This window comes from Struthio camelus, chromosome Z (genome assembly GCF_040807025.1).
Source record: "Struthio camelus isolate bStrCam1 chromosome Z, bStrCam1.hap1, whole genome shotgun sequence".
In the NCBI taxonomy this organism is placed as follows: Eukaryota; Metazoa; Chordata; class Aves; order Struthioniformes; family Struthionidae; genus Struthio; species Struthio camelus.
In genome coordinates this window covers 8,557,313-8,582,539 of record NC_090982.1, presented here as the reverse complement: position 1 = coordinate 8,582,539, position 25,227 = coordinate 8,557,313, and the positions used below count along the sequence as shown (strand labels likewise).

The 25,227-nt window shown below is 39.1% G+C and overlaps 1 protein-coding gene across 4 annotated transcripts in view; it reads right to left on the bottom strand.

Annotated features, from left to right (window-relative positions):
• Positions 1 to 20,545, bottom strand: part of LOC104149843 (histone-arginine methyltransferase CARM1) — a 79,220-nt gene extending 58,675 nt beyond the window's left edge. The window contains exon 1 of one of the 4 annotated variants that reach the window (XM_068928971.1): positions 20,213 to 20,545. In XM_068928971.1, coding sequence (XP_068785072.1) covers positions 20,213 to 20,384 — 172 coding nt within the window. In that variant the 5' untranslated portion in view covers positions 20,385 to 20,545. Of the gene's footprint in view, positions 1 to 18,962; positions 19,284 to 19,319; positions 19,363 to 20,212 lie in introns of those variants that run through there. The other 3 variants (XM_068928970.1, XM_068928973.1, XM_009683727.2) reach the window with 3 other exon arrangements.
• Between the last annotated feature and the right edge of the window lie 4,682 nt (positions 20,546 to 25,227).

Sequence of the window (25,227 nt, the reverse complement as noted above, 5' to 3'; positions counted from 1 at the left end):
TTTACTCAAAAGATTTCTGAGACACTGTTTATCCTTGTCTTTGTCATGGGAAGATTCTGCTAGTTATTACTTGCTCCACAGAACTAAACAGTGAGTTATGACAATTGGGGCCTGTAACAATGTCCTCAATCACCAGGCAGAAACACGCTATCCTTCAGTACAGCTCCTCGGAACAAGACTCCAGACCAGAAATTCAACTTCTCAGTGTATATTTCACTTCATTTGTAATACAAATGGATCACTGCAGCAGGATCCCAAGGATTTCTCCTTTTTCCCTGTCCCAAAAGCATTAATTTTTTTTTTTTTTTTTTTTTTAAACTAAGCTTGTGTGGTAGGTCACACACAGCAGCTTTTCCATTTTTGAGAAACGGAAAATATTCTGTAGCTCTTTCTGTTTACTAAATACACAAAACAGATTTTCTCAATTACAAAAAATGAGGACTTTCCATTTTTGTTCTCCTCATCACCTGTCTTGCATGTAGATGCAACCCTCATATATCCCAAGCTACGTAAGTTTACTTAAAGAGGTTCATATTACTTACCTGTCTTCACATCACCATTAAGTTCAATTTGCTCCTAACACATACAGACCAGAAACACTTACTGAAATGGATTTGTAAAAAATGTGTCATGACTATATGCCATGTGGCACCCTACAAGTTAGCAGCATTTATAATAGTTTGGTTGGACTGTGCAAGAACTGAAGAAAACTACAAAAAAAAAAAAAAGGAATGTGAAAGAAGATGCATACTATTCAGAAACAAAAAAGGGTACTTATTTTCTTTTTTTACCAAAAAAAAAATTCCCTATAACAATAAATATTCAAACAACAGAAAATAAAACCTTCACCATTTTGCTGCTTGCATGCCCACTGTTCAAGGACAAAAATATTTCTGAACAGTTCCCCTGTTAAAGAAAATCAGAGTTTCCAAATATGAAGATAAGGTAGGCACATATTCTTGTAACTTTGTCACAGTTTACTGTATAAAACAACTTTCACACAGAACTTCACAAAAAATATAGTAGCTCATAGAAAAAACAAAGCATATGGCTAACATTTTATTTGGTAGATATTAAAAGTCAAGACAAAATTTGTGAGCTGTTTTTTTGTCTAAGTAAAACCAAATTGGACATAGCATGAAGCAACTTAATCAAAATTTAAATGCGCAATGAATCCATATGACTGGAAGTCTCCAAGAAATCCATTCACAATTAGGAATACAAGAGATGGAAAGTTCATTTACACCTCCGAAAAAATTTTACAAAGTGTCTTATTTGACTTAAATTTACTGATCAACAGATACGGTTTAACCAATAATCAAGAAAAAGGTTTTAAAAAACATCAAACTCAGTCAGTATTACATAGCATCTCTCAAAGAATATAATCGCAAATACATTTTGGAAATTTTGGGAGTGCTGAATTGGATTTGGGTATTTTGGGAATATTCAAATGGAATTCACACCTGGCCTTGTCAGAGAGCCTCCATTCCTGTGCAAGTTGAGTTTATGCAACTGTGCTGACTGGCAATCCTATCTTCCCATGAAACTTTTGAATTCTTTGGCTGATTTAAGCCAAATCTGGCTGACATACCAAAACTATGGTATTCCTGCAAGCTGCATAAAAAGGGTGGCTGAGTATGAGAAGCCATGAAAAGACTGAGACATCCTGAACAGCTAGGTTTTCTCCTTTGTCTGTTTTCTAGAGTCAACTCCGGAGTCAATCTTGACTGGGGGACATGAGTGGGAGACATAGAAGCCTTACTTGTGTGTAGCAGTGGAGTAATTTCAAGGTATCACAGAATGAACGGGCTGCGAGAGAGGGAAGGAGAAAGCTCCTGAGTGACAGCAGGAAAGGATGAGGAAGAAGAAAGGGTGGTTGTGAACAAAGTGCATCAATTTAAGGAAAATTAGACTTCTTTAGTTCTGCTGTTTATGGATAAATTGGTTTTATTCAGAGAGGCTGGTCAAGAGAACCCCTCAAAAGGCTTTATAACCATGTTTCACGGTGCTCCTGCGAGACAGTACTCATTACACCAGTTATGACATGAAGAGCAACTGTAACTTCCCTAGGTCCCCAGAAAAATTCTGCAGCAGATCAAAGCAGAGAGCCGACATTCACTAATCCTGTACTTCAATCACAAAACTGTTTCACAGTTAAACACAAATGGCACAACTTTATCATAAAAGGAACACATTTGCACTGTATCTACTTTAGCTTGCTTTAGGTGCTCCTGCTTTTTTTGCTTATGAGTCTGTTTGCTGAGGACCCTAAATTTTCCCCCAAAATGGGAAAAGATAGTTTTCTGCAGAAAGCCTCAAAAGTGCCTAACGAGTCCTGCACAAAGTGAGAACTCCTTCTGCACTCACCTTTCTCACCCACAAAACACTTTCGGAAAACCAATTGAGAGATCCTAAGTTACTTAAAAGTGCATGGTTAAGAAATAAACTCAAAAACAAACAGGAAAAAATAGTGGTTTCCTCAGGATCTAATATCAGAAACACAACAGATGTAACATTTGCCCATGTTGCATATCCTATTAGGGATTAGGAAAATATATTTTGAACAATCTGTTTAAGAATTACAGCTTAGTTTCTTCTGGAGAAAAATAACTGCCTGCAGAACATCTCGTTGCTGTTACGAAAGCAGTCAGTCCTCATACTCCGTGCCAACACAGTTTAACTCCAAATATTGTCGACGTTTCTGAACTAATCCTGTTTGAGACAGACTGAAGGAAACAGTACTTCACCTTCTAAATTCTATAGAGGTATTAGCAATCACTAGTGATCACCGAAGTAAGATCCAAACTTATGTCTATAAAAGAATCAGTTCAACAAGCAAGCTGAACTAAATGACAGTTAAAGATTCAACAGAATCAACATAGGCAAATGATCTGTTAAAGTTCGTAGTAAACAGAGTCTTTGGAGCATGAATACAACTGAAACCAGACTGGACTCTCACAGACGGTCATACGCTGATTAAAAAGAGGACTGCAACCCTTCAAAAAAACCCCCAAAATACAGTGCTTTAGCTTTGTCCAAAAGGGAATTTCAGTGCTGACCAAAATCATATAACTAATTATATCACCCCATAGCTAAAATTCATTTATCAGAAACTAGTCAGAATAATCACAATCTAAAGCAAGTATGAATGTGCTCATAAATTCCTGTCTGGAGCAAACTGGAAACTGAAGAATACAGCGGGATATCATACTGATATTCATACAGAACCTCCTGAAACCAGTCACCTTGAAGACTGATCAGTTCTTCTTTGCAGTCTTTTTTGCAATCTTGTCTCTCCATCTAATAAGTCACTAGCAAACTCTGATGCCAAGAAACAGATTAGAAGAGAAAATAAAATAAAACAAAAACTGTTATTTGCCAAGAGAAATATTAAACCTCAGTATTAACGATGCAGCAGAATTGCTGCTTTCAGTGATACCTTTAAAGTACCCAGCTGCCTGATACAGAACCGGAGCATTTTCTGTTCATTACAAAGAGAGAAAATAATATTATTACTTTCTACAGTCTCTCTACTCACCTACACACAAATACATATATGCAAGCAGCAACGGTCCCGCGATTTCCAAGTAAAAAAGTATGAAAAGGAATGTTTTTCAGGGTCCTCTTTTTTTGAATTCCCTATGAACTAATTATTCCTTTGCTGTATCATTTTCTTGTCCAGTTCATGTATTCCATCTTACTTAGTAAAACAAACTGTGTTCAAAAATCTCTCACTGTGCAGAATATCAGCTGCGTATGTACATTAATCCTTTTTTATATTATTTTGTACATTGCCACCTGGGAATTTTTCAAGTGTCATTCAGAAGGATGGATGCTGATGACAACAATGCCACAACTGTTATCTTGTCATCATTGTATGTGAGTATAGAAGATTTTACTAAGATTTGACTTACATGAACATAATTTTGGTGATTTTTTTTTTTTTTTAATGAGAAGAGTTCAGATAAAGGGATACTAAGATATTACATTACAGCAACATATAAGACGATAATACTTATTATTACACAGTGATTCCCCTCAACTGGAAGATTGCTGTCTTAAGGGCAAGTATGAAAATGAGAATGGATCAGTTTAAAAATGAAAAGAATTTATTTAGCATCTTCTACAGAATATGTTTGAAACTGATGCCACATATATCACAGGAGGATCCCAGGATGTAAGCAGATCTCCTTCGTACCATGAAAATACATATAAACATCAAAAAACTTCACTAAAAATTCTAATCACATAATAAAACCTGAATATGAAAGAAATGAAAAGAAAATATGAATTCAAGTTGAAGAAGGTGATCTCAGGACTGGTTAGAAAGACAGATGACATGAAATGAAAGTCTGTTTCTGTCTAAACTCTAAACGTTTAGAATAAAACAGACTCTGTCTATTGACCAAGATAATTCATCTTAGCACAGAAGCACTCCAAAATCCAGAACCTCCAGAAGTGGAATCAGTGTGTGTGTGTGTGTGTGTGTGTGTGTGTGTGTGTGTGTGTGTGTGTGTGTGTGTGTGTGTGTGTGTGTGTGTGTGTGTGTGTGTATATTAAAAAAACCCTGCTTTTCCCAGCACTTAGCTGCTCTTACAAAAACTGGAATAGCAAAAGAAAGGGAGAGGTGAAGAGAAAGTACAATGACAAAAGCAAAACTGTATAGAACAGAAAGATTGCAGACAGCTACACGCCCTCAGTTCAAAACCCTCTTCCTCAATGTTACTTGCATTTTAGAAAAATGCTACATTCCACTATCCCACAGTTCAAGTGGGACTCACAGGCACTAATACAGTTAAGAAAATATTGCAGATTTATAGAGTGTCATACACTTGATGTCTGGTCATTTTCATCAAAAGTGTGTGCATGCAACAGAAGAAAACTCCAGTCAAAGGCAATTATACTAAGCATTGGACAAATAAACAGCAAGACGAGAGCTCCTGTTTCAGTGCTAATGCAGATTAAGTGCCAAGCAGCATGAGACAGCTGGACAAAAGAGACTCTGCATGCAGAAGGATAACAAAATTACCAGTCTTGCAGAAAGAAGAAAATAAAAGGAAGTCAAGGATTGCCTAAGTAAACTTAAAAAAACCAAAACCAAAACCAAGCAGTATACAGTCCCATTCTGAATGTATAATATTTCTTCAAAACAGTCAAAATAGCCTAAATAGTCCTCATGGCCAGCTATAACCGGTTTTTACACAAAGAGATAAGGTGACATTTTCTTCTTTTACTTTAGGCTCTCTGTTTGCAACATAGTTTTAATTCAGCTTATACACAGCTCACATTGTAACCATTTCTAAAACATTTGTTCCTACAGAGGATGATTAACATACAGTAGGTGCAGAAACTTAGGCTGACGTACAGTTGCCTTCCTAAAATTAATTCTTACTTCCATTTTACTTGCAAAGTGAAGTAAAATTGTTTTTCTTTTTTTTTTTTAAATCAGAAGCCATAATTTGCCAACCCTGATTTAGCAAATATTTTGTCAAAAAAATAACTGAAAATGTTTTTTTTTCCCACCTAAAATTATGGGATAAATGTTGTAAATGGTTATTTTAACATTTATTGACCTTGAAGTGCTATTCATAATAGTATTAGGTAAACAACTGATGCATTAATAGAATTTTAAGAGCTTATTAAAAGCATGGCATGCAGCTTACAGACACTTTCACTTCTAGTTCTCACTTAAATCTTCCTACAGCCTACATTTACACTGATTATGAGCTCACAGCCATTTTGGAGTGAATTCAATGCATGATTCACTCCAAATTCTCTCACTCATTGTCTTCTGTGATGTATCAGGTTCCAACTACAATTCATATATTATGTTTATGTCTAAATCTAGAGAAATCAATTGCCTCCTAACTTGGAATATTCCACGCTTTTGCTGGTGGCTCCTGTGGACATTGCTCATGCATTTTTTAAATACGTAAGCAACAGAGGGCAAGCACTCAGAACCTGGGATCTTGTCTCCTGCTAGTCCATAAACTGTATAGTACAGCACAGGCATCAGAAAAAATATATTTACCACATACAGATCTGTAGAGAACTTCCTTCACCTTGACAGACAGGCAGCATAATGCTCTTTCAAAAAAACAACAATAGAAAAGCATCAGACTTTTTATTTTGGTATCAAGATCCAAGGCAATAAAGAAGGCCAACGTCATACCCTGCACAAATATTTGGATGGTGAGGGAAAAAGCTGGTTTTCTGTATTAGTTAAAATGGAAAAAGGAAACAGAGAACTTCACACTCAGCACATAGAATTACTACTTCTTTCAATTTGTTGCTTTTATATCACATTGAATACCACAGCTCACTGTAAACAACTGCAGTAGTCAGCAACTACAGAAAATGGCATTTCGTAGGCATGGCAGCTGTCATTGCACCAAGGGGGAGAAGAACTTTGCTGATAAGTACTGCTTTTCTACTCCTGCAGAAGCTAGAGATGCTCTGTGACACACTCAACGTTGTCATCCTCATACTTAAAATAGTTTCATATCTATTTTGTGCGGAGCAGGGCCTCCCAAGCTCTACTGAAAAAATCAGGCTTACTTCCCAGATGGGCCCTATGTTAGCTCACTTATTAGGATACATGTCAGGAACCATATATAAAGCCAGTTTGTAAAAGGGCTTACATTTTTATTGTAAACAGAAGAGACAAACCCATTGGAGAAAATCGTTCACTGTGGAAAAAACGGTCTTCGAGGTTAGAAAAAAAACCAACCCCCCCCCCCCCCCCAAAATATACTGCTTAAAATTCTAAAAAGAAATAGAGCCTTAAAAATGAAGTGAATATTATGCTACTGGGTGAGATGTCAGAAGACGTTATTTGCATTTCTGAGAAAGTTACAAGTTTGAAAGTATGCCTTTAAAATTGATTAGAAGTTGACATAAGGACTTCTAAGTATGCTTGTAATGCTGAGACATTTTAGTTCAAGTGCAGCTTGGTTCAATAACAGCTTTGCATAATAAAATGGAAAAAACCCACAAGACTATTAGAAAGCTCTCATAATTTTCTCTTGTTTCTCTTTCTGAATGCCCCCAAGTATTTAAACAAGGATAAGAAATAGACAATATTGGCATGCTGGAAAAGAAACTATTTTTATATTGTTAGAAGAGAAAAATTAAATATGTAAGGATGTAAACATAGCTAAAGAAGGCGTTCATGTTCATTTCTTTTACTCTATATTATAAACTGACTTATTTTTTCCCATTAAAGGATGCTAACAATACCTCAGTTTGATTCATGTACATGCCAGAAACACAGGCCTGCAAAAAGTCTTGCGTTTCCTACGGTATACTTGCTATACTTGCTTTTAGCTTACCTGCCTGCAAGCTGATTTCTAAAGCCATGCGTACGTGAATTGCAAACACTCAACCAGAAACTTCTGTTGAAATTATACAACTGATAGACATTGGATCTGGCACACATTTTCCCCTTTTATGACTGGCACATTAGGTTCCATATAAGACATTCAAGCTCAGCAGTAATGAAAATAAGCTCTTTTGATACATTGCCAGAAGTCTCTTTTACTTTAGTACTGATTTGAAGGTTGTTTTCTATGTAATGCATTTTGTATATTGAACCTGTAACCTGAACCATTCCTCACATGAATTTTAACACTTTCACACTGGAAAGATTAAAAGCCAAAATGCTTTTTATTTTTGATACTATCCTAACAGGAGTGAAATACTCTTAAACACATGTTAATTCCTGGTGCAATTCAGACCCCACCAGAGAAAAATCAGAGAAAATCAGAGCAACAGAGTTTTATCCATGGTAGAGCTTTACCAGCTGCAGCAAGAGGTGGATTCACAGAATAACCACCTTTATTCCCAACTGATCAAGTGTCTGTACTCTATACACAAACTGGATACAATTAAATGTGCCTTTACTCTCCCAATGCTCTATGCAAGCTATGTCATTATCCTGCCTTCCACCTTCCATCTCCTCAGAAGTTTCAGAGCAATCTTTCTTCAATAACGCAAAGAGTAATGCACCTTCCCACTTCATCCCCTAGAAATCTACTGGAACACTTACAGAATACCTGATCACACAATAACCTTAACTTAAGCTTTCAGGGAAAATTCAGCACTTCAGACAAGTAGTTTTTACTCTTAAAGGACAGATACAAAGCTCACGTGGTTGAAAGGCAACAAAAGCAGAACTCTCTCAGATCCAGAACAGTGCTCCTCATCCTCACTACACTTCTGAGGCACTGAACGGGAATTGCAAGGAATAGAGTCACGCGCTCAGGATATAGCCCATTGCTCCCAACCAGCCTTTACAAGGTTTTCCCTCTCTCTGTATTACACTTACCTCCCCACTCACTTTTCGGTTTTATATCTTTTCCATTTCATTCAAGTCCTCCGATGCCATCATGCAACCACCGTGTGATTTAGCACACAGGTGAGCTGTCACTGAGGGTGCGCTCAGCTGAGCCAGGTGCCTCAGGAACAGAGGAGAAGCCTCTCCAAGCAGGGAGGCTGTATTAACACTGCATTAGGATTGGCCAGAGGCAGGAACTGAGGGGCCAGAAAAAGAAGTCCTCATTTAGATTCTTCCCACTTTGTCTACAGAAAGAGAAATCAATCTAGCAGGAGTAGAAATACAAAAATTCTTGATCAGAGTAGATTTTGAGTACCAGAGATTTTTCCATTCCAGTTGCATCCTTTCTTTATCAGGCATCTCTCTTAGCAGCCCAGACTAACCACGTATGGAGGAAAACAGATCTGAGGTACTTGAATTCCCAAGTAAGCTGAACAATGGTATTGTATTATATAACAGATAGAATTACTATATCATCTTTTCCCATGCTGGTGTGTGTCAAGAAACTGCTTCTCCATATGTGATTTATTGGTATTTACTATACAAGCTTTGAAATACGACTGATTAAAAGTTACTGGTTTAAAGAGTTATTGGGGTTCACATCAGGGAAAAAAACCAGAAATTTCTTTTTCTTTGACTACTCTTACTTCAACAGCAAAAATATTCTTCAAGACTCTAAATGAACCACAAATACTTATAACAGTAAGTGCTGAGCTGTAGTTCTGATACGGTAACTTTCACAACATTTAAAATGAGTACTACTTCAGAGAAGTCATAATATTTTTAACAGGGAGATCTTATAACTAAAGCAAATCAGGACAGATATGTGCATGTTTAAACCAAATCACAACAGCAGAAAAAAGTCTGCATAATTTGTATTTCCTTAGAATGGTAAAAAATGGTGAATAAATGCCAAAAGGTCTCAGAAATAACAGGACATTAAATTATGAAGAAAGCAAGCTGGGCAAGAAACCTCCATATACCAATCTTGCATATTCACTTCAAACTAATTCTCCACAACATTCCCTGCTGTTGTTAGACAACAGTACAGCATGGGTAGGTAGGGCGGCACAACACAGCTCGTCAGCAGGTAGTCTAAAATTCAAGTATTGCACCATACCTGTTCTTCTAATACAGAGAAAAAGAAGTATTTTCCCTCTGATTTATATCACAAATAACCACACTCCAACTGTCTACAAGGACTGCTGTATCATACAATGAAAGGTCTGCAGAGATCCAAGCCTTGGGGACTTGCCCAGCTAGCCATTATACTTCCATAACGCTCTATCAATTCAGAGCTTTACTATTACTACCACTTTAGATGAAAAGTCCTAGGATACTGTTTTGATGACAACAGCACAAAACTTCACAAATCGGCTGCACCTTCAACGAGGTGTACAAGCCTGAATTCTGTGCAATTTAAACATAACCGCATAATTACATGGAGGCCTAGCTTTCTTTAATCTCAGAATGCAAAGTCACCCTGGTAGGTAAAAAATGAGTGCCATTTTCTTGCAATAGGGAAAAAAAACTCGCTTACAATTAATGAAAAAGAGAATAATTAGATGCAAATTTCCACAGTATTTTTCTCTTACCTTTTTCACAAAAAAATAAACAAGCTAAATTATTAGGGTAATAAGCTGACTTTAAATTTAAATATAGACTACTGTCGCTAATCAATACTTGCTCAATGACTTCTACGTAGAAAAATACAACAGATGACTAATTTCTTTCAAGTCTTTCCCTCATGCAGCATATTACTAATAAAAAAGAGCCTGAGGCACCAGTCTTCCTCCATTGCTCCTCTACAAAGAGATCTAGGTGAAGTGTTCCTTGGCAGCAAACCCTGCAAAGGACCACCTGAGTAGAAATACCGTACAGCCTGGGAAGTGGCAGGGAAGGGGGTGAAACTAGATAAAAAGAAACCAAAGGAACAAGTTCTGCATAACTTCACTTTCACCACACAGTGCTCAATGATATTTGAAATGAAAACCCTTTATCGCCTTGGTGGAAATGTCTAGACAGTGGTTGTTTACTTGGGAAACAGATGTATCCTGCAGATAGCCGTATCTGCACAGAGATTCCTACTATACAGCTGAGAAATGAATATTTGCTTTTGGACTGCTCTTCCTCTGATTAAGGTGTTAGGTAAGCTATTGAGAGTTAAAAACATTATTTCAAAATGTTTTTAAGTACTTTCCAGGTATACACTTCTCGAAACTAACAGTTATTTAGATAAAACATTTAATCAGCTCAAAAGGCATTCATCTCACAGTGACTTTCCCTCAGTGACAGAACTCTTTCAGGGAACATAAGATTTAGCATTTGCTGTTATTTCCCTCCCCATTCTGCTTCTCCTGTCCCCCATGCCAAAGTATTTTCACTTTAAGATTTTCTTTGTGTTTGTCGATTAAAAGGAGGAAGATATATACCTTAAATCAACAGCTACCACAAATTAGCTTTAGAATAAAGATATGCTAAGACAAGTTATCTACTCCTGAAAGCTTTTTGCTTCCGTTTTCTTTGTTCCCTGTACTTGTATGCCATTTCAAAAATAGATCTGCACCTACAGCTTTCAGAAAACTATTGACAAAAACTAATTTTCAAATAAATCACATTCTTCTGCAGTGTCTTCACCATCACCTTTTGCAATTGTCACAAACACAAAACGATGGAAATGAAGCACTATAACAGCCTCCAAATGAGTCCGGTCAGCTGTATCACAAGGCCCATTGCTTCGGCTGATTCTTCAGATCTTTTAAAAAGGTCTCAAGCACAATGGAGAGTATTTATGCCACACACCAGAGCACAGTGCAAAGATCCCTCAGTAACAGTTAACCTAAGCTGGTACAACTGCACAGCAAAACACATCATCCTCCAAAGATACTGACTCAAATCTGGATGTTATCTACAGGCAACACACTTGGAGTTAATATATAACCTGACCTTTGAAGGCATAGCTGGCTTTTACCATGCACCTGTCAGAGTGCTGGTCTGTCAACCTGAAAACAGAGCTCTGCTTTTATCTCCAGCCATACAGCTTACCCAATAAAACATGTAATCACAAGCAGATCAAGAGTCACTGATTGCAAGCTGTGAAAGAATACTGCGGCACAGGACAGTTTGTGCTGATTTTTTTGAGTATTCCTATTCCTACTTTTGAGTATTTGAGCCTCAAGAAAATGTAAGCATCATGTTGCAATAACAACTGAGAATGAACAAGTTACTTATTCTCATTAGTAGTGTAAATTACTAACTTTTTAAAAGCACAACTCTGTTTATTAAACAAAAAACTAGAGACAGATGGACAGGTTGATATTTAGAATCAACAGTTCCAATATTTTTCTGATATTCAAGCCGCTTTACCCAAACAACTACCTCTGTATGTAATCACCCTAGCGATGCCTCCTCTGAATATTAACTGCACCATTTAAAGCCTAACAGGTGATTAAAAGGGGCACACAGGACGTGTAATGAATTCATGTGACAAGGATTCACCACAATGATGACTTAAGACAACTGTCCTTTTGGTAGCCTGTCTTGGATATAGTTTGAGAGACAGTTAGAGATCAAGCAAACACTCTGAAAAAACTGCAATCAGAATGTGGTTTGAGGCACAGAATGAGAGAACTGTTTGAATTATACTGCAGCAACCTTTAGAGAAATTATTATGGTTTTTAGATGAGCCTTTATTTAGATATATATTAAACCAGAAGTTTCCATCCTGAGAAATGTATTAATGAGTTATACACAAGTACCTCTAAAAGAATATTCAGAGTTTATTATGTGTTATAAACTGGCCTAGATTCGTTAACTTCAAATTAGAAAAAATACTAATTGGAAACTATTGTGGCAAGTCACTGCAGCTTGGAGACAATGAAGCAATATAGCACTGCATTTTCAAGTAGGATAGATACAAAGAATACAATGGCAGTGTAAAAGCTACTTTCACGTACTTTTTATGAACTTAGAGGAAGAAAAGCGAGAATAGCATTTCGGAAGAAAAGCGAGAATAGCATTTCATAATGCCTCATTGTGCTACTAGTAAATTGATTTCACACTACTGGTGTCTTCCCAGTCTGTACATCTCCTTTATATAAAAACACCTTAGAGAGGAAGGGTCTAGTATAAAGTTTCCAGATCTGCACGAAGAAGGAGAAGGACTTGTTTCCTCACTTTTGCAACCATGTTTTTTTTTTTTTTTTTTCTAATTTCAATTAGAATGCTCTCTTTTATCTTGGTTTTGTCAATTTTATGTGCGTACATTTTTGAGAGACTCTGCACCTTATAGCTATATTTACATATGTATAAACCTTAAGAATAAGCTGCCATAAAAATATCAAGAAAAAGTTACGATACATGGCTTTTGACCATTTACACTTATAATTTATAATGAATAAATTATAATAATGGCTTGAAAAGCACAATATTTTCAGCAGCAGCATTTTTAAAGTATTCATGAGTGCAGCACAGCAATAAATGTTAGCAGCAAATGATTTTCATCACTTTGTGATACCAGCTTCTTCCACATTACACTGGTGACTGAAGTAAAATGTACAATCTAATGGCTAAATATTTCTTATTGGCCAATACAATATATCGTCAAATATAAGTTTTAAAAAACAGGTATTTTTTTCTAAAATCTTCATCCTTTAATAATGAGAAAGAAAACGAAAGCAACACATTAATAAGCTCTTGCCCATGACTATCTAAAGAGATTAATGTCTTTAAGACTGACCTATTTCTATTTTCCTAAAATTAGGAAAACTAAGAAATTGCAGTCACGGCCCAAGATGTAAGGACCTATTGGGCTCAACACATAGGATTTGTTGCATTTATCAACAGAAACAGATATATTTTATCTTTTTAATCAGCACTGAGAGGGAATAGGGAAGTGAGAAAGAAAAGACTCAAACCAACCTTCAGGAAATCAACATTCCATATTGCCCTAGCTCAATAGCCTATAATTAGACATGTAGCCTATAACTTCCAGTCATTCCCTTCTGCTCCCTCCAAAACTCCTAAATTATCTGAACTTATTACTTTGTAAAACTGTAATTATACCTGAAATAGTTGAAGCACTTTTCCAATTTCAGGAATATTTTAATTGCTTCACAGAAGTGTGCTTTAGAGTACCAAAGTACTAGATACAAAACACAGTAATTAAAGAATCAAGAATTCTAGATTTGACACTAAGTTCAGGCAAAAAAATTGAAACTGCTTCCTATTAAATTTCCACCACGTATTGTTTGAACTTATTATCACTCTCTACATGTAACAACAGTGCCTCATGTGTGTTTTATACCCTGATTATTTGGAAATCAAATAAGCATACCTGTATTTAGGAAAGCTAAGATATCAATAAAGTGTTTCGCTACAGTTTTAGAAACCCTTTTAGGGTTCACATTGAAATTCCATTTCATATTTGGAACTTTCCACACATGTGACTGTGAAAGGAACAGAAAGCCTCCCTCTAGCATACGCTCCTTAGCTGCCAGAAGAACCTGGCACCAGAAGCAGCTGGCACTAATGTGATCAGCCCATCATGATCTCAGCGTGGACGGTTTGCTTTCCAGATGTCTATTATTAAATGGTTGCAATTTGTTTTCTGGGTACAAAGAACCTGATCCTACAAACTCATGCAGAAGTAATGCCACCCATGTTACCGCCATGAGTACGGCCAACTGAAGTCAATGTCAATAAATCACAGAGACAAAATTACTAGTATGCATTTTTGCAGGACCAGGATTTATGACTAAGTGACTCTCTGGGGATTATATAAACAAACACAAAAGGATACCAGCAGTTTTCAACCGTGCCTGCAGATGCAGATATTTCAATGAATTTACAGATAACATGCACAATTACTGAAAGTTTGAAAAAGGGAGAAAATAGCTTACTTTTAGATTCATTTACCTCAGGATGTAAATATATTTGTACACAGCTTCAGTTTCAGTCACAGAGTCAATAAAAGAAAATTCATCCATAGAAAATGCAGGAAAGAACAGCAAAACACTACTATCAAATCACCACAACTAGTAATAAGAGTCTTGTTAGGTTAACACGAACATATGTTGGTGCCCTGTGAGATCAGGATTATAACAAAAAATCTTTATGTGTATTAAAAAATTACTTCACTCATCGGTAGTGCACCAAACAGCAGAGACTTTTGATGTACAAGTGACAAAAGTGCAGGTCAATCTATTGCTGAGCACACTACATTGCTGTGTACAAAAACTAAGATAACACGTCTCTGATCCAAATTTTCAGTTGCTGTTTTGTTGCTTGTGCCATACACTGATCCCTTTAATTGGCTTCAGCTGGAAAAAACAGGCAAGGCAGGAGTTGATTCAGGCTCCCTTTAAGGCAGTGAGAATCTTTTCACCAGTATCATTTGGGTTGGAATCAGGCCACCTTGGCATCTATCTATGCATTTTTTCTGTGCATGAAATTTAGGTAATTCAGTGAAATAAACCTATACTCTTAAAAATCCCAAATAACCTCCCTTCTCGCCCCCCAGCAAACCCAGAAAAGTAAACCTATTTCGGAGGTAGCAATTTCTCCTCCTTCAATTAAAAAAATACCTTAAACTCATTCTAGACATTTACTGTGACACTTCCTAGCTGACTCCTAACATTAAAAAAAATAATAGCAGAATGTCCTTTATTCCTTATATTTGTGAAACACAAAGCAAGGATAACACATTTTTCTGTCTTCTGTCATTCATCTGTATTCTCTAGTTTGGCTGCGAATTCTTTAGGAAAGAATCAATTTTTATTAAAATATATAGGCAGTACTACACAAAAATTTAAAAGCAAACAGACACAAGGTTGGCCGGGTATTTTCATTGAGGTATGCTGTCTACCTACAACATAAAAAGAAGAAAATTGTGAAAAAGCATTATCATGGAAAATATGCATAGTACTTCATGGTACCTAATTCCATATTCTCCCTTCTTGAATGGGTATTGGATGTTCAAAGTCATATTTAATTTGCTAAATTAAGATTGAGCTGCAGCAAAGTAACAAAATATGGAAGCACCTTTATTCAGTGAGACATTAAACTCCTTCCAGTTCATTCAGGATCATTAACTTATTATTGTGAAAAGATATTTCCAATCACTTCAATTTACTAGCCTATATTTAGGCTGGAGGATTTTTGCCCTGTTTTGTCAAAGACCCTATTCAGAGGTTCAGATTCAAAAAGAGCGAGGCATCTTATATACTTGCTCAAGATATACCTTCAAAGCCTTGCACGTCAGTCCAAGTCCGATGTTTTTTCCCAGAAATCTGTACAAGCAGTAAGAGCACGAGAGTCATTAAACTATACCATAAATGGCAAGTTAATTTGCACAAGAGAATGAAGTGGTTCAGACGGCAAACACTGAGAAAGGATGGCTAGATATACCCAGGCAAAAATGGTGTCTTCTCTGCATAAGTAATGAATGATATGCCAGGCTATTTACTCTTAACTGACCTAATGCTTCTACTCCCGTTATTAGAGCTTCCAAGTATCTCACAATTTTTAAAATATTTCTCTCTACCACATGGCCAATGGGTCAAGCGATATTAACTCTTTTTAAAGAAAAAAAGGATGAGCTATATTATTGATGCAGATAGTTTACAGAAGAACACAAAATTGAATCCAAGTGTCTCAAATTTCATGCTTGCATCCTCAGCCAGAGCATTACATTTGTTACATGACAGTCATGAGCAATGTTGTGGCATAATATACAAGCATACGGAGAGTTAAACAAAATGTGATAAAGCTGTAGCAAAAAATAAAAATCCCCAAGCAATCCAGAATCGAGTCTAGTCTCTTTCAGGTTAATTATGGATGGAACTTACGAACATTCATGAAAGTAGAGGTTTTGAATTTCTTGATTCATTCATTTATCTCTCTCTCTATATATTAATATCTTCCTATACACACACACACATATATGTGAACATACATATTCAATAGATATAAAAATTCAAAAAAGTAATGCTAATCATCAAACAAGAAAGGTGAGGCATGCTTTTAATGCAAAATTGACACTGATACTTGCTTACCCTTCCACAGTAAAAGGCCCAATATTGGCCTGATATTGGCCTGAAAACTACTTATTTACTTAAAAAGTTCTAAGTTCTGCATGGAAGAGAGAACCTAGCACCCAAGAATATGAAAACCTTTGTGAAACACAACTTTACGAATTTACCAACTCAACTAACCATTAGAATAATTGGTAGGATGATATAAAACAGTTAACAAAAATGTCAGTTCTACTGTTTCTAATCATACCTTATTCAAACACACTACAATTCCTTCATACAATTAATCTGTTTCCTTTGATGAATTGTCTGATGAAAAGACCCATAATTTCCTTTCAAAAAAGTAAAATAAACAAAAAAGGTCTTAAAATAGGAATGATAATTTAAAGAAATTTAAGTGTAATGTTTAATCCCCTGAAATCCTTTAGTCTACGCTGAAATTTTAGAAGTGGGAAAGGATGACTAAAAGCCAGCATGTCAGGAGACACTTGAATTATACCTATAAAATGCTATCCATGTGGTCTGCCTAAACTTTCTGAAGCAACTTTCTTTTCCCCACTAGCAAAAGGAAGATTTTCATGAAAAGAAAAGGAAAAGGCAAGAAGAAAAGTGGGAAACGACACCAGTTCTGCTGCTTAGAACTAACTATTTGCAGTGATTGCTCTCTACCACCACACTGGAGCTGTTCATACTCCATTATCTGTGCAATGCCCATGAGTGAATAGCATTAGAACCTAAACAAGCGTTCACAGTTCATGCTACTAATAAATTTCCCAAGATATTCAAACCTGATACTTCTGAACTTCAGCTCGTAACTGAATTATTTTTATTTTCTTAGTCTCCTAATGTTTTAAGATTTAAAAATAGTCTCAGTACAGGACAGGAAAAGAAATTGTGTAGTATATCCAACTACAAGGTACTGCATATGGGGATCTAAGCAGGGGCCAAACAAAAGCATATGGAGTTTATGTCTTATGGTTAATAGTTCGTATCCAATTCAGTCCAATGGCGTTTGAAACTCACTACCATAACTGTTCTGCTACCATGGAGCTGGTAGGACTGGACTAGTTTGCAGTGATGAATTTTCCAAGCTATGAAGTTTTTATTAACACCCTTATTTTGGAGCACAAATAGAACATATTTTCCTTGAGTCTAACAATGTTACATAGTTTCCCCCTTGTAATTTTATTGCAGCTAAAGATGCAGATTCTAATACCAGTATTTACTGAGAGCATAGCTTCTCTGCAGCAACAATACCCTGTGAGATAGTCAATATGCCCTGCTGCCCATCCAGCTTCCCTGCGTCTGAGATGTGATCAGCTTTTTTGATCTTCTGCTTCATCGCACAGAATTGCCTCCTGAAGAAAAGGGACAACTTTAAACAAAAAAGTATAATATTAATAACTCAATCAAAAACTGGATGCCATTCCTCCTAGCGTTCAAAAGTTGGAACTCAGTAGAGCACACAGGCAACTCTTTAGGAAGATACGATTAAGATCTTAAAAAAAATTCACATACCTACGCAAAACAAGGTAAAATCTAATAGACTTTCATTGGGATAGTCACTTAAATTATCGTATTGATTCTTCCAAAATTCAAGGCTACTCCTTCTATGAAGCTCATTCTTTCCGACCAGCAACAATTAAGAAGTATTAAAAAAGATTAGCTATTGTATGTAAAGACACCATAGCAAGTCTGAAGGATAGCATTTACCCTATAGCCTTTCTTGTGTATTTAAGACTCAAGTTTCTCTTCTTTTTTGACCTCTCCTAACACATATAAAGAACAAAACACAAATTTATTACAGATTTCCAAATCTCCTTTCAACTATAAATAAATTTGAGAGAAAAGAATCTACCAGTCTCACAATTTTCATGTCTGCCTTCAAAAACAACAAACACGTTTACTGCAGGTACTGGTAGAGGAAAGGTGAAAAATAGCAGAATTTCAAGAGAAAGATTTTTTGCTGATTTGCCAAAAACAAAGATGACCTACCCTCCCAGTTTCATTTGGCTCTTATATAGGTGCTTAGAACAAAAACTGCTTGCAAAAGTAGGTACCACTTAAGTATCACTCGATCAGACTCATCCTCTGCTAAAATCTTTCCAGACAAGAATTTCCTTATCAGTAAAGAAAGTAGGTAGAAGGCCAAACAAGAGCTCTGTTTCTTTATCATCAGAAAAGAAACAACAATCCTCCTACCACATGAGTTTAGAGAAGCACAATAACCACTACTAAATTGTTTTTTTTCCAACTATAGCCAGTATACAGCTTTGGGAGACTTGTTCATCTAGAAAGTTTGAAGAGAAAGTCATTTTCAACACTATAGTGTGAGTACTGAGGAAAAGAAAAAGAAGTAAACACTTCAAACCACGCCGATTTCTTTTATTGCTTACATAACCGGAGTCTTACCAACAACAACATGCTGTGGTGACTTTTCTGTCAATCACTCCTATTCAAGCTTTATAAGAAAACATTCTTTCCTTTTCACAGTAAAACCGTCAATCCTAGGTGAGCCTAAATAAATAATAGTAAGATCACTGTAATGAGCAAACGTTAATGCTAGACAAACACATTACACTGGCAGAACTTACAAGAGATTATATCACCCAACTGTCGGCAAACTGCATCTCCCATTTAATACACACAGCATTCAAGCATGACTCGACTTCCCGTTATCAGTAAAACTGGAATCCTGATATGCATCTGGTCTGACAAGGCACAGGTAGAAGCACAAACATCTTCACACAAAAGGCAAAAGACACGACAGTTTGTGCCTGGTAGCAGATTTGCAAGCTCTCCTCTTTTAGCAAAAGCAGCAGCGTAACGCGCTGGCCCTGATACATAGCCTCATCCAAAAGCCACCAAACAAGCCCTTTGTAAATTACACCCCAGCGTTGCTGTACATAACCGAAATATTGCTTCTTTATCTTCCAAGTTTTCAGCTGTACCCTGTGTGAGTCCTCCCAAGTAAAACATCTGACAGCTCTGAATTTCCAGCAGGTCTTTCGTTCACGTTTGCGGAAGAACTGAGCCTAGGTGAGGTGACAGACCTACGCAACAACGGTGACTATACAGCCCAGTCTTTCAAATTAACGCAATCCAAGACGCAAGCGCATCCTATCCGGGATCAACGCTCAGTTTTTGTCACTCCTGCTCTATAAAACCATGCCTGAAATGACTGTCTGGTTTGACAGAGACCGTTATCAGCTGGGGTAAGCACAGATGTGTCTCCACTGCTGACCTAAAAACAAGCGAGAGGGTAACCCCTCTCTCGCAGCAACCCCTCCAGAAGTTACTCAGAGCATTTTTGAGAAACTGAAGCCACAACAGGAGTTGGGGCGCCGCGATCTGCTCGGGACTGGGGCTTGCGTTCACCCATTTCCCCCGCCGACAGCATGCCTAACTGCTCCCTGCAATTACAGCAACTTCAGTTTTCCCTCAGTCCTCCCTCTGCCCGGGTTCAAGAGGAGTTTATTTTTGACGCGACACGGCTGTACCACCAGCCCATAAAGGACACGCATGGGAGAGGACAACAGCCACGGGCAAAATAATCCCTCTTACGAGAGGGGCTGCGTCTTTGCCGGTCCCAGGCCTGCGGCGGCAGGAAGGGGGCGGAAGCCGCCCAGAGCGCAGCGCCCCGGCGGGCGGCAGCCCAGCGGCCCCCGGCCTCGAACCGCCCGGGGGCGGGCGCGGCCCGCAGCCACGGGGCGGCCGTTAACGGCCCGCCGCCGGCCGTTAACGGCCGCGCCACTGCGGCTGTCGGCGCCACGTGCGGCCCCAGCCGCCCGGCTCCCTCCCCTCAGGGGCCGAGCGGGCAGGAGGCAGCGGCGCGGTACTTAACCGTCTGTCACCGTCACGTCGGCGTCCTCCTCCCCCGGCTGCACCTCCAGCTGCAGCGCTCTCGGCCCGGGGCCGGCGAGCTGCAGCCCCGCCGGCAGCTGCTCCTCGCTGACCAGCAGCAGCCTCACGCTGTACCGCAGCGGCGGCTGCGTGCGCGGCGCCGCAGCGGCCATGATCCCCTCGGCCCGCAGCGGCGGCGCCGGCGGCCGCCGCCGGCGTTGCTGCCTCTGCCGCCTCCCGCAGGCGGCGGCGGCCGCGCAAAGGCGGCGGGGAGGGGAGAGGCAGCCCCGGTGCGCGGGCAGCGGCGCAGACGCCTCCCGCCGCGCAGCGGAGCGGACCGGCCGGCCCAGCCCCCGCCCCGCCCCTGCCCGCGGCCGGCAGCGACACCTGCCGGCCGCTGCCCGGCGGAGCGGCCCCGCTCAGGAGCCTCCCCGGGGCCGGCGGGGGTCGTGCGTGGGGAGCCCCAACCCACCACCACCACCACCACCCCGGACCTGGCGGGGCGAAGCGGCTGGACGACGTGGTTCACCACAACCCGGACTCTTCGGCATCTTTCCGACGTGTCTCCCCGTTTCTCCGCCTAGGTGTCGGGCCACGAGCCTGCAGCGGCCAGCCGTAGGTGTCGCTATTTTGCTAGGAAACGCTTCCCCCCCCCACACCCCCCCGGCGCCCCACTTTTTTTCTTTACCTCCTAGTTACCTCCTTTCCTCCTAGGAAGCCCCTATATCAGGTTAAATTTTTTTTTTTTTGCCTCCATGTTTAATTAAAGAACTTTGGAAAAGTGATGCGGGGCGGAAAGCGCTGTATTTGCAGTTGAAGCGGGGCCTCAAGCTTCTTCGAGTTTCCAGGTGTTGCTGCTGCAACAGGACTGTCAGGCCACGCGACTCCCGCCGTTCCCGGCCGGTGTGACTCGGCCGGTCTCGTCCCTCGATGGCGGGAGCCTGGCTGCCACGACCGTATTAAAAGGAAGAGAGATGGTACAAAGAGAGATTCCTTCCCCGCTACGCAGGTACTGGTTGCTCTGGGCTGCTTAAGCCACCAGAGTTCAGGCACGCTTAGTGCTGAGCCTTTATTTGCGCCAATGCTCCGGAGACTTTTCGTCTACGAAGACACGGCGGTCCGGTCACTGCAACAGCACAGCTCTGTGCCTTCCCTCCTTGGGAGGCAGGTGAACTATCGCCTCTTCGTTATTCTATGAAAAAAAAATTGATGCTACTTAGCCATGTGTGAAAGCTGAATAAGGCAGTCTGCATAGGCCATCAGGTACCTGTTTGTGCGTAGACTGGCTGCCCAAGGTAAGTTAATGCTTTGGGCAGTCAGCTGGATTGCTTATGCCCAAGGGCAGCTTTACACTCATTGAACTAACCCCCAGGGCAAGTATGGGGGACTGCTGGACCATCAAAGTCATCTGTGCTGTGAAATTTTGAATAAACACAAATAAGGCAAGATTGCATTTATTCATCTCCGGAGAAAATATCCGGAGGCAAGTGAAATAGGAGACAGGAGCCAGAATGAGTTGTAGCAGTCCAATGGATAAGCAGGAAAGTGTAATGCAAATAGCTGCTGCCTCTAGATGTGAGAGCCTGGACACTGAGCTGATGGCACACCAGTAACCAAGCGGAGCAATAGGCTGAAAGCTGGTGTTGTCCACAGTGGACAACAGGTGCAACAAAAGAAGGTGGCAGGGATAGTTGGAGGGATAAATTGTTTAAACATGTGCAAGGAGACCAAAGAGTATCTCCCTCATAGAAGGATCTTCACTGGATGGCTGCCTCACCTCAGTGGGGTTGTGCCCCTGACTGCTTGGTCCTCAGCAACATTACTACCTCTCACCCCCATAAGGGGACAATGCCCCACAGAGAAGGCCTGTCTGCTTAAGGCAATGTCTTTTGCTGCTTTTCCCACTTCAATTTCAACTTGCAACCTTGTTTCCTTTTTAGCATCATGCTACACCTGTAAGAAGACCCTACAAACACCTGCCCCAGTTAGAGCAGTTCTTGGCTGCAGCAATGAGTGTGATGGAGCAAGGCTGCTGCCTGAACCAAATATGTGTTCCTTTTTTTCCATTTCTCAGAGATCTAAGATAATTTGTGCTTTACAGTCCTGTGTCAAAGATATGCAGGGAAAAAATGCCTTCTAAAGGTGGGAAGCACCTTTGTGACCAAGTCCCTCAAGAGGACAACACATCTGAAGAAACACTGTTCCTCAGAGTTTCAGTGATGACAGCTAGCGTGAGCCAGACTATAGAAGACAGGGAATTCTGACAATTTCTGTTAGCCTTTTGCGTAAAATTCAAATTATTGTTTGAATCAGCAAGCAAAAAAGCTTTCCACTGACTATCCATTTTAATTATGTTCTGCCTTTGTAATTTCTGATCATCTTCCTAAACAGATTTCCATCAGTCTCTTTAAACTCTGGGATTATTCTAGAGTCTGATGCGCTAACTTCATGGCTTATGGCTCAGACCATGTAGTATTATATCCTTCATATGATGAATTCCAGTAAAATTAGTCTGGAGCTACTCAAGCTATTTCACTTGAAATAATACTCTCGTGTATAGGATGCAGCATTTTTGTTTCAAAACTGATTTATGGAAGTAATAGGAAAATAGACTTGACTCCAGTTTTATGTTTCCTTGGCTATCAACCAAAGCAGCAATATCAGTAGGTATAAAATTAATGCTGTGAACTAATTCTTTACTAATAGGATAAATGTTAGCTTTTTGAATATCTATTGCTAAAGTATGTATTTTATACCTAGAAATCCGACCCAAGTTTAAAGTCTATAAAGTCTATATGTTTACAATATATTCTATTCAGTATGGTTATTATTAAGCCTCTCCTTTGAGTTTGAAGCCAGGAACAGATCAACCAGCGCTCGTTCCACAGGCATACCCTGTTCCTTTGCCAGCTGCAGCTGAATTGCTGTTTATAAAAATCACCTGAGAGTAGGACAAATTCTGCAGCACTGAACTTGGTCAGCATTTCACAGTCTTTTCCAGTTAGAGTACTGTGTCTGCAGAGCCCCACTGCTTTTATTGTAAAGAGCAACTACAGTTACAGTCCAGCTCTGTAGGTTTGAACATACAGAGTCTGATGTTAAACGTGAAAAGTTCCTTCTGTTCCAGACATCAGAGTAAGCCTGGTCTATAATGGATTCACTGCTTCACCCCTTACTTATTTTAGATCATTCAACTTTTCAGAAACTTTGTCTTAATTAAATTAATTCTAATAGGAAAAGGATAAGAAAGCTTAAACTGTCGTATATCAGTCAGCATAGATGTTAGATGTTGTGGCAGGATTTTCAATCTTTGTAAAACAGTTCTGCTTACAAAATTGCTTAGAAGAAACTCACAGCAGCACCACATTGCAGTCAAGGAGTTTTTTTTGCTTTGTGAACAGAAAAGCCATACGGGTGTAGGTAATCCAGCTATTATGGAAGAACGCATACAATGGGATTTAGCAAAATTTGGAATGAGATCAGGAACAGCAGCATCAAGTCAGCCTAGCAACTGTTTCTGGCATACTGTTAACAGTGCCAAAAATGGATCAAGGTTTCTTGCCTGCCTTAGTCAAAATGCCTTTGTGGAACAGTAACTGGTTTTGTATTTCAGACGCCTTTTGGCACAAACCTTGATATACAACAAAACAACTGAAGTAAATTGGATAGCTGCATTCTGTGTGACATTTTACATGATAGAAGTGAAAGTCTTAGATCAGACAAATTAAGTACACTTAAAATCATTTGATATAGTATATATCTTATTTATTTGATATTATTAACACTGTGCAGAAAATCACCTTGTAGAAGTAATAGAACCAGCTTTATTTGTGACCCTTCTTATTCGACTGTCTTCTTACAGTACCCGGTATTCCTGAATTTTTAGTGCATTTCTGCCATGTTTCATGCTTCAGGATCTGTATTGTGGTGCTTTGGGATGCTGAACTAAACTTCCGTTATTTAACTAATTAAGTCACTTTAATTAATATTAACAACAACACAGATTGATGCTGCAGGCTCTTTCCGGTAACACTGCTGCGGGAAAAGAACTGAATACAGCCAGATACTGTTAGCTGGCGTGAGAGATGTCTCTTTATAAAGCATGTGCGTGTGTGTGTCTGTAAACATAGGTCTGACCGGTGGTCACTGAGGTAGAAAATTTACAGTCTTGTTTGGTAGAATGCATTGTGAGAGCCAGCATTGTAGCCTAAGCTTTTGGACCTTATTTGAAATGAGAGGGGAGGCTGGTGATGAAATGAAAGGAGACTGGATCGTAACTCTTATAGCTGAGCTTCTTGAGCAAAATAAATCTAAGCGTTAGGGTGCAGCTTTTCTAGCTTTACTATAGTTTGTGCGAAATATTTGTTTTAAATTTGGAATTCAGTGGCCATTTTTACATTTTAGCAGGTGTTACTTGTTGGCTCTCCCCTATTGAAATAACATTCTGCATTTTTTGATACAAAAAACAGTGCCTGGAAGTTGGAGACCCATGACAGACATGGCTTGATCAGATTAGGCCTTTATTCTTTTGTGTGTGTGTGTGTGTGTGTGTGTGTGTGTGAAACTGTGGAAACATCCAATGCAGTAGCTTATTGCCAAATACTTATAAAAAAAAAACTTGCAGAAGTGGGCTTAATACTTATGACAAAAGTGGAAGAAGTAGGTGTTTAGCAGCAATGAATTAACACCAATAATCCGTGGAGACCAAGACTGCATGCTAGCTAACTAGCTAAACCTATACTAGGAAATTATTGTTGATATTCAAATTAGTAAGTATATTACAGTCTTTATCTATTGGGAACACAGACGTATACTTATCTGAGCTGGCACCTCAAAATAATAGCTTCTTCTGCAATCTGAGACACACTCACTGTTAGTTATTTATTTCTGTGGCTGCTTAAAAAAATTATTTGCAGCCTTATTTAAAAGGCAGAAGTTGAAATATTTTTTCTTTCAAAATGAATGGCATCACCATCCAAAATATCTGGCTATATAAAAACTGAAGCAATTCAAATA